The sequence below is a fragment of the Humulus lupulus genome, chromosome 8 (genome assembly GCF_963169125.1).
Source record: "Humulus lupulus chromosome 8, drHumLupu1.1, whole genome shotgun sequence".
NCBI classification, from domain to species: domain Eukaryota; kingdom Viridiplantae; phylum Streptophyta; class Magnoliopsida; order Rosales; family Cannabaceae; genus Humulus; species Humulus lupulus.
Window position 1 is genome coordinate 16,521,990 of NC_084800.1, and position 9,887 is coordinate 16,531,876.

Genomic DNA, 9,887 nt, shown 5'->3' on the forward strand with positions numbered 1-9,887 from the left:
TTTAAATGTTGCTCATCACTAAACAATTTGCATGTTTATTCTTACGACAAGCAAGAAAATAAGCAATAATTGTTGTCAATATATAATTAGATTTATGCCACAAAAGATTGAATACAAATACAATTATGAAATAAAATTCATGGTTTAATCTTGTGCATAAACATATGAAAATATTAGGATATTAAAAATAGAGTGAAATGGTGAAAAAATGGCCCAAAATGGACCTCCCACGTGTGGCGTGCTGCCCCTTTGGCACACCCACATGGGGCCATTTTGTAATGAGCATGCCTTGGTGCTTGATCATTAGTCAAGTCTTGCACCAAGCAACCTCATGGGATAGGGTAGTGGCAGTTTTGTAATATTGCATATGTCTCCCAGACAAAAATCATATATGTTCCTGGGAAGACTTTATTTCCCTAGAAGGCTCCTTAGGGGGAGGTGACCTGGTGACTTAGGGAAGCACCATGGCCATCAGCAGATAGGGGTCAAAGCTGTGTACTCCCTTGCCCTATCAAGGCTATATATTAATGAAATAACATTTATCCATACTTGCCCCTGTGTGCTTCCTTGTTGCTTATGTGTTACTTGTTTGTTACCTTCGTTGGGCCATTGTGTGCCACTTGCCTTGTTGTGTGCTTTGTGTTGTGTGGATGTTCCTAAGAATGACTTGCTTTGTGCTTGCTCATACTTCGTTATCGCCCGTTGCATGTCCGAGATGTGTATGTGGCTAACCGCTGAGTTTGTTTGCCTGTAGGTGTGTGTTGTAGGCTGACTAACTAGCTTGAAGAGTCTGCAAGTGCCGCACGTTCCGTCTAGTTGGAATACCCAAATAGCCGGCCCGTGACACCACGCACCCCCACGCACCTAAAAAACAAGTCTGGTTTTTTTTTAATATATGTGTCCGTACAACATATCGTTCTCTCAAACACGACAACCTCTATACCCTTGGAAAACGATGTGTCGTTTTGCCTAACAGAGGCAAAAATGACTTGTCGTTTTCCGTCGTCCCTGAGCTCTTTCCAAGCGCACGAGTCGCCTTCGACCCGGTTCATTCCGTGGGTCTGACTCAACTGAAACCAGCAGCTCCGGCCACCATTTTGGCCACCGTCACTTGGGTTTTTTCCTCTCACCATTGCCGACCACCCTAGCATATCCATTCTCCTCATCTCCAAACAAAAGTGTCAAAGCAACATAAAACCCGAAATGGGTCCTCTCCATTTTGAGCTCCAACAAAAGCTCGGTTTCATAGTAATACACATGAAAGTTTTGTCTAAAACATTGTTAAACCCATCACACATTATCAAACACGATTTCCCACATTAACATAGCATTATTTCGAAAATTTTATGCAAAAATCAGATTTGAAAAAAAATGGGTTTAAGTCAAAATATTAAGCCCTAAAATCAAATGAACTAGCTCTTGATACTAATTGTTAGTTTGTAAATACAATATGAGCATCATTAATGCTCAGAACAAATTCTACACAATCAATTATTGCTCACAATCAATCCAAGAACATATTTTATTTAGGGCATTAATTAAGCAATGAAGAAAACATATCTCCCATATTGGCCACCCCATCTTGAGCCATTTCCACACTTAGAAATCTGCAAAAGTCACACAAGATCAAGTGCAAAATGCAAGAGGAAGCTTATGGATAGTCAACCCTTACCACAATACCACTATGCACCCATTTGCCACTCCATACACCATATATATTATGCTCACATACCTTAAGAGGTATTAGTGGGCTAATTGAGGCTCATTATAATATGAGGTGGTGAACTATAGTTTAATGGGTCAACACATAGTCATTAGGGTGCCACCATGTGCCTCTAATATAATTAGTAAGTGTGAACCATCCCATTATGGTTATTAGTAATTAGTAGACACTTTAGTTAATGGTTGTGATTATGGAATAATGTTTGTGATTATATTAGTCCATAATGATAATTCTAGCATGGAGTAGAGCAGTTCTTTTTCTTTGATGCCTGGCGCTGGGTCCTACGGTTCAACCCTTTGAAACGGGGTCACTTGCTCCCACCACAATAGTTTGAGCTGGAGTGTGACGGGGAACCGTTGCCTCTATGGCAGTTTCTGTTGGGTTGCTCTGAGACACTTTCAGGGGAATTGATGGCTATGGGATTAGAGAATTTTGTTTCAGGGGTGGAAGCGCGGGGAAAACAACTCCTGTGAATTTCCTCTTCTTAGATACACCATTCGAATGGTCCATGAGATCATTATTCAAAATGAAATTTCTCAGTAACTTTACAAATTTACCTTTTCTGTTTTGTGGCATACAAATTTAACTTTTGATAAATTACTAAAAACCAAATTGTCCTTTATATTTTATTGCAAAAAAAGTTGGGTACTTTTAAAAATAATAACTGTTTGATGGGTGTAAGGTCATTTGATGTCAACTTGATGGCATTAGGGTTTTATTACAAATGAACTTATATTGCATTTGCATATGTTGTTCTTCAAATTTAATGAAATAATACTGATTTTCAATCCAAAAGAAAAGAGAAGAACAAAAAAAAGTATGCTGCTAAAAGGATGGCGATAGTGAAATATGCAAAGGCCAAATTATGAACTTTAATTAGAAGATTACAGTACAAAATTAATATACACACATATTACAGAACGAGATATATATACTAGATACAAACAACGTGCAATATGCACGTTTGCTTAATTTTATTTATAGAATTTATTAATTATTTTTATTAAATTTATACTAATGTCATATAAATTTTGAAATAAATATCTTATTTTAATTAAATAATTTATTTATTTTTGTTTAAGTTTATCTTTGTTCTAGTTTTTGAATTTGGGAGTGACATCAAGAGATTATATATTATATGTTTAATATAATATTAAATATTATACGTTAATTTTAAATTTAAGTTTATTGCTAGTTTTTTTAAAAAAAAAAAAGCAATTTGTTGCTAATTCACAATAGATTATATTATATGTTTAATATGATATTATTCTAGTTTTTTTAATTTTAAATTTAATTAAATTTTATTTAAGTTATAAAACGAATGATTTTATTATTTTTAAATAATTATCATTGTAAAATATCTCAAAAATATCATATTTTAATTTGCTTAATTATTTATTATTTTAAAATAATTATCATTGTAAAATATCTTAAAAATATTATATTTTAATTTGTTTAATTATTTATTATTTTTAAATAATTATCATTGTAAAATATCTCAAAAATATCAGATTTTAATTTTTTAATTATTTATTTTATTTTATTTAAGTTTAAGTGCTTACAAACTATTGTTAAATATAAGAATATTCTGTTAAATATAAGAATATTCTGTTAAAGTTAATATTAAAAAAATAAAAAACCGTTAAAACCAAGAATTTTCGTTATTTACACACTTAGTATATAAAAGAGATATATATACTAGGTAAAAACAATGTGCAATTTGTTTAGTTTCAAAGTTGTAAACATTGTCTATAATTTTAAATATAAGAATATTCTGTTAAATATAAGAATATTATGTTAAAATTAACGAAGAAAAATCAAAAAATTTCGTTATCTAAACACTTTTTTATATAGAAGAGATACATTGAGAAAACAGAATTAAAATTAATAAATTAAAAAACAATAGGTACCAGGTAATATTTGACGTGTATTAAGTAGCTTTTGTTTTGAGTAAGGCTCCTTAGTTTGCTTCTTCATGGCGGAGAGTTCCTTCATTCCTTTCTTACTCATTGCTATTTCCTACTTTCTCCTTTACCTTATTGGTTATTAGCTTCCTCCACACTTGCTGTTTTATTCTGTTCTGTGTTTTAAAACCATTAAATTTCACAGCATAAAAATGGCTTTGGCTTTGCTATCATCATTCCCTACCATTAATACATACACGTACAGCAATATTAGAAGACTCTCACCTTCCCTATCATTCTCATCTAATGCAGTTACCACCTTACACAAATCTTTTTCTCGCAGGAACTCATGCAACAAAGCTTATGCTTTTCGCAATTGTTATAATAATAGACCATTTTTTCACCAGCCTTTAGATCATCACAGAATCTTTTCTACAAAGCGCACAGGCCTACTTCTAGTGCCATTCAATGCTAATAAGAACTCAGAACCAGAAGGAGGAGGAGGAGCAGGAGCAGGAGCAGGAGGAGAAGGTAAAGGAGGTGAACAAGACTTCAAAGCCATGGAAACAGTCCTCAGACTTTACTCCGCCATCAAGAGCAAAAACGTTCATGAATTATCCGACGTAATTAGCGATGAATGTCAATGTGTTTGCAATTTTTTCTCGAGTGGTTTTCAACCCTTTAATGGAAAAAAGGTATTCCTAATTAAATATAATTTACTAGTTTAGTTTAATTTCTTTGAAAAGCTTTCTTTGTTAAGGTGCATAATTGAAAGTTGTTTATTTGTTGCAGCAAGTGTTGGATTTTTTCTTGCGTCTGATAAAAAGCTTGGGGAACCACATTGAATTTGTTGTGACACCAACTATGCAAGATGGATTGAATGTTGGTATCAAATGGAGATTAGGTATAAAATGTTGTTGTTTTTGGTGGACAAGTAAATTTTTCAGGTCAGTACACTTAATAACTCGATCCCCTTTATGTTTTCTGCAGAGTGGAAAAATATAAATGTGCCTCTAGGAAAGGGGGTCAGCTTACATATGTGCCACGTTTATCATGGAAAGATGGTAATAAGGTACTCAATTTTTCTCAACTTGAAATTCCATAGGACGTTTTTGAATTGTTGAGGACTTGACCAAATTTGCAGTATTACTTTCTTTTTCTCCAGGAATTTAGAGATGTTCTTGGAACCACTCCTTCCTGTTGAACCTTTTAGACTGGTATGTTATACTTTTGGGAAGAAATGCATGATTTACCTTTATATTTAAGTCCAATTATAACTTTGATATGAAGAGCCTAGAATCAACTGTCTCGTTATGTTATTTTTCTTTTTCCTTCAGAGAACTATAAGATACACGACGAGTATAATGGAACACCTGAGTTCTCTCTTGATCTTCAGGAATAAACCCAAACGAGTTGCATACATTTTGCTCTCGCTCTTTATCATGGTTGCCCTTATAATATTCTTCAATTTAACTACGTTTTAGCTTATTTGAGGTGGCATTGTGGTTGTTTTTGGAGCTAGTTTGACCACTTTGGTCGATGGGCTCCTCCCCAAAGACGGAAGCAACATCTTTAAGTTTGTTAGCATATCGATGGAAATTATAAGGAAGCATTTCTTGAATAGGATTACAGTACAACACATTGTTTTTGTTTACTTTGATTGTATAATAATAATAATAATAATAATAATGGTCTTGAACAGGATTCAACCATGGCGATAGGGAACTATAAGCATAAAGTCCATTACTAGGAGAAACATGTCTATAATCTGATATATAGTCTGGAATCTAATCTAGATGGTTTTACAATCAGTCAAAAACAATCTAAGCATTCAAACATCAAATAAAAGACGCAGCTAAAAAGCTTTGGTTGTTGCCATTAAACAAAGATACAAGAAGTTGCAGTTAAAACCAACAGCTTTTGCCATCAAACAACATACATAGAATGGTCCTTCCGGTCTGTACAGAGTAAATTATCGTTCTGTCACAGTTTTGAGGTTAGGCATTTCAGAAAGCGAGAACCTCGTTGAAGCGAACCAGAAAACCTACACCAACATGGTTATGGCATAATTCCAACAAACTCCATGCCATTAACCCTTGATTCTAAACATAATATAACCAAGTACTGTAAAAAACAACATATCAGCTAACCATGTCAATGCAACCCCAAAAAGTCTAGGTTAAAAACAAAAAGAAAAAGAAGTCTTTCCTATCTTTTCTACCATCAGAAGAGACCATATGGCAAAGATCCCTTGTCCCTGCAAAAATAAATAAATAAGACAGGAATTAAGTAACTAACTTATTTGGAATTACAAAACGTTTATTTATGTACTAGATAAAGTATGCAAGTCCAATGAAATTCAGAAAACCGATCAAGTGAATCTACCCAGTATATTTTGAGGATTTTTGTATTTAATTTACAGAAGTGGTTTTTCTATCAACTCCTGCATGGTACTAGGTCACGAACAAAAAAATAGTTATCAAATTGATAATTAGATATTGCGGGATTCATACTAACCAGTCAACTGCTATCTGACATCATGAACGTTGAAATAGATGATGCCGATCTAACATCTCTGAAATACCAAGTGCTGAAATGCTTTCACATCCAAGAAGCTCGCGAAGCTTTGCGTCACATAATATCGCCATGGAATTTAGAGGATCCTGTCAAGGAAACCAAGGACACAAAATGTTCTTATCTCTAAATACATTTATGATACATAACCATAAACCCCAATAACTCTACACAAGGAGGGATTTAAGGAATATGAACCTAGTAGAGAAAATCAAAGCAATTAGTAGCAGAAAAAACAATATAGAACCCAAACAATCCCACAAAATAAGCTTATCATGTGCATACTATGATCTGAGCCTGAAGGCTATCAAGCAGCAGCTGGGTTACCTACCTCCAAATGGTTAGTCTTTATGTACTCCCAAACACGATTTAATGCCTCAGAGCGGAGCATCTCCCTGCCTCCAGTATCCAAAAACTTAGCAAGTGCTTCAGAAATTATTACACATGACGAGCCAGAGTCAGTACTTTCAGGTGCAGGTTCAACCTCCACCTTCGCTCTTTTCGCTTGACTCGACCCTTCTGCAAACCATAAATGGATTAAAATGATTCTTACATCAAAAGATATTTCCTCTACAAAATACTGGTGTTCATGTTAGTCCACAATACATACTCGTGGGTTCAAGGGCAATAATGTGTTTAGCTAGCAGCTTATTCATTTTGAACATATCAGTGCAGTCTGTCTCAAACACCACTCGCAAAGCATCATCACAAATAATTTTCCTCTTGTTGCTGGGATCCTGGAGATTGTTCTTCCTTATGTATGCCCAAAGCTGTTTCACAATCTGAAACAAGCAAAACATAATTAATGTTTAAAAAAAAGATACCAAATATTGGACTAAGATTAGATAAACAAAACTAAAACATTATATGAAATCCAATATCTGTGAATAACCTCAGTCCTCGGCATTTTTGGTTCACCAACAACAGCCTGAAGCTCAGGTGATACCCCACAAACTTTGTTCAAACCCCCTGGCCCACCTCTTCTTTTGGCACCGACAGGAGGACTGCATAACAAAATCATAATCCACAAAGACAAAATCATCACTTATAAATCAAAGTTCATCTATTTATTTTAAAGAAATTTTATTTATTAATTATAAGAAACTTATGTAACGATGTTATCATGTGCTATATATAAAACAGCTAAAGACATAGACATGTAAATACAAGAATCAAATTGAAATGATGCCAGTAATTGAATTCTTCTCATAAAAAAGTCAAAACACCATGCCCACCTCTACATGACCAATGATAAAAAAAAACCCAAGGTAAAACAAGGAACAACATGTTGAAAAGATACTGCAATTAGAGAGTAGCAATGTCAATTTTATAAAATGACATTGAAATTTTGGAAGGGAGATAACCAAGAAAAAGAAACAAACTCAACAATAAACACCATGGGTCACCCTACATGCTAAAGTACAAAAGCACAACGACAAGAAAAGATGGTGACGAGTATATTTTTCAATGAAATATTTTAACAAAACTATACCCAATACTTATTTTTAAGCATAAAATTGAAGCATACGCCATCAGAAATAAAGTGGGAAAAGATAATTTAAAAAATATTTCAAAATTTATATCTTAGCCCAATAAAGTTTCTTTCTTTTTAGAAGAGTAGCTTTCAAGCGTTGAAAAGATATGAAATACATGTCACAAACACAAACTGTGTGTATCTAAAATTTAAGCTAAGGACCCAAAGCTAGCGAATGGTTTCAGATAATAGGGCATTTCTTGTTCAAACTCTGATTTTGAAAGTCAAAGTCGGATTGACTTTCTCATCTACAGCACAAAACATTATCAGCGGTGACATAAAAAAATTTTTAATCAGACATTTTTTAAATGTGAGAACTTAGGCAAAATGGTCAAATTTTAAACAGTGGAGATCAAACAACAAAACAAATGTATGCCCAACAAGCAAAACTCCCAAAAAAAAAAGGATTAAAAAAGATTTTGTTTAAAAATAATTAATGTGAAGAAAATAAACAAAACAAATAGAAGTTATTAGGGGAGAAAGTTGATAATACAAGTATCACGACAAACCTAAAAATCCTGAAATTAAAAAGCAAAAAAGAAAAGGGTTTGGCAAAAAAACCTTTCTTTGGGTGGTTCGGAGGGGAGATTAGTGGAAGCATTCTGGACGAAAACCTCGGACTTAACAGGAGGAGGGTGATGCGTGTGAGTTTGCACGTGCTGCGGAAGGGGTTGCGGCGCCGATGGCGTCTGAGCCTGAAAAGTGTGAGCATCGATTGGACGGTGGTGGTAAGGGTGAAGGGCAAAATGGGGAGGGAATTGTTGGGGGTGGAGTGCAGCAGCGAATTGTTGTTGGGATTGAGGGTGAGAATGGAGGGCAAAATGGTCCTTTGGTAGCTGATGATATTGTTGTGGTGGCTGAGGATGTGACCGGAGGAGGAGGTTGATCTGCTCCCGGATGAACAAAGTCTTGTGGGAGAGGTCTAACCCTAGCTTCGCTTCAAGCTGTTCAACGACGCCGTTTACGGAGGTGAATGAGTTCGGTTCACGGAGCAAAGTCTCCACCCCTTTAGCTAATTCTTGGTCGGACACCATGGTTTCACCTTCATATAGTAACAGAAAAAACGGACCAAACGGTCTATCTATCTCTCTTCTTTCTTCTCTCACTCCCTGCTCTCTCTCTCTCTCTTCCTCTATCTCTGTCTCTCTCTTCCCCTCTCTGTCTCTCTCTATCTCTCTTTATAATTCTGAAATGACGAAAATGTCCCGTTTGTCAACTAGGCAATACTGCCCTTGATTTCTATCCTCACTGTTTAGACAGTCAAAGGTAAAATTGTAATTCGGTACAGGACCTCCTTCCTCCTCCCTCACCATCTGTCTCCGTACAATGATCAAATTAACCGAAATATCCTTGAAAATATTCAGGATGGAGAAAATTGTTCCGGGGTAAATATGTAACTCTAGGAAAAAAAAAAGTTGCAGAGAGGTATCTACTTTTTTTTAATATTAAAAAAAATAAAAAGATAAAGATAACCGTAAGAAAAAAATATATAAAATAAAGATAAAGATAAAGCGGTGAGCTAAATTAAATTAAAAACTGTCTTGTCCCTTACCAAAAAGGCTACAAGATAACGATGGAATATCACCTAGTGAATTACCATATTTACCCCCATCGAATAAACGGAATTTTCAGTAATATCCTTCCTTGCACCTTTGTGGGTGATTAAGTCAATGACTTGTGGTTTTTTAATTTTGACTAAGAATCAATTTGATATGGGATTGGCGGGTTTGGTCAACTACTGTGGAAAGTTGTTCTGGAAACAGCTGTTTAAAAGTCTATTGATCCAACGGCTGAGAAAGTAGCATGATCTGGATGATTTAGAACCGCTACACTTTTTTTTTGTCATAATTGCTCCACCCTCATTTTCCTTTCACGGTTTTGATGTGATTATCACCTTTTGTATATTAAGTCTAGCCTCACAAAATTGACTGTAACAACAAAATGGTGGTGGGTAAGAAAAAAAAATGGGTGTATTATATGTCTTACTGAAATACAGATTTATTATTTTAATGTTTTCAATCATTCTAAATGTTTTGTAAAATAAATTTGCTATTTACCAAATGTTATTTACCCAAAAAAATATATTTTTTCTTACTTTAGTTAATTAGTGATTTTTATGTTAGAATATCCTTGCTGTTAATTTGAATATCAA

The 9,887-nt window shown here is 34.4% G+C and overlaps 2 protein-coding genes across 2 annotated transcripts; one reads left to right on the forward strand and one right to left on the reverse strand.

The window, feature by feature from the left end:
• The first annotated feature begins 3,707 nt into the window (after positions 1 to 3,707).
• On the forward strand, positions 3,708 to 5,828 carry LOC133794815 (uncharacterized). Its single transcript, XM_062232241.1, has 5 exons — positions 3,708 to 4,322; positions 4,420 to 4,531; positions 4,618 to 4,699; positions 4,793 to 4,844; positions 4,965 to 5,828. The coding sequence occupies exons 1-5, from the start codon at positions 3,840 to 3,842 to the stop codon at positions 5,109 to 5,111; spliced, it is 876 nt and encodes a 291-aa protein (XP_062088225.1). The 5' UTR covers positions 3,708 to 3,839; the 3' UTR covers positions 5,112 to 5,828.
• Positions 5,471 to 9,169, reverse strand: LOC133794814 (uncharacterized). The gene is made up of 6 exons (XM_062232239.1): positions 8,297 to 9,169; positions 7,094 to 7,205; positions 6,812 to 6,983; positions 6,533 to 6,720; positions 6,145 to 6,290; positions 5,471 to 5,884 (listed from the first exon to the last, which is right to left on the reverse strand). Exons 1-5 carry the CDS (start codon positions 8,767 to 8,769, stop codon positions 6,165 to 6,167), a joined length of 1,071 nt encoding a protein of 356 aa, XP_062088223.1. The 5' UTR covers positions 8,770 to 9,169; the 3' UTR covers positions 5,471 to 5,884; positions 6,145 to 6,164.
• Positions 9,170 to 9,887: the final 718 nt, after the last annotated feature.

Bases quoted from the DNA above. Each gene is read 5' to 3' on its own strand.
- LOC133794815 (XM_062232241.1), top strand. From the start codon at position 3,840: ATGGCTTTGGCTTTGCTATCATCATTCCCTACCATTAATACATACACG. The intron at 4,532-4,617 runs GTATAAAATGTT...TGTTTTCTGCAG, and splicing joins TGGTATCAAATGGAGATTAG to AGTGGAAAAATATAAATGTG. The intron at 4,700-4,792 runs GTACTCAATTTT...CTTTTTCTCCAG, and splicing joins CATGGAAAGATGGTAATAAG to GAATTTAGAGATGTTCTTGG.
- LOC133794814 (XM_062232239.1), bottom strand. From the start codon at position 8,769: ATGGTGTCCGACCAAGAATTAGCTAAAGGGGTGGAGACTTTGCTCCGT. The intron at 6,721-6,811 runs GTATGTATTGTG...TATGGTTTGCAG, and splicing joins TATTGCCCTTGAACCCACGA to AAGGGTCGAGTCAAGCGAAA. The intron at 6,291-6,532 runs GTAGGTAACCCA...TTTCCTTGACAG, and splicing joins TAAAGACTAACCATTTGGAG to GATCCTCTAAATTCCATGGC.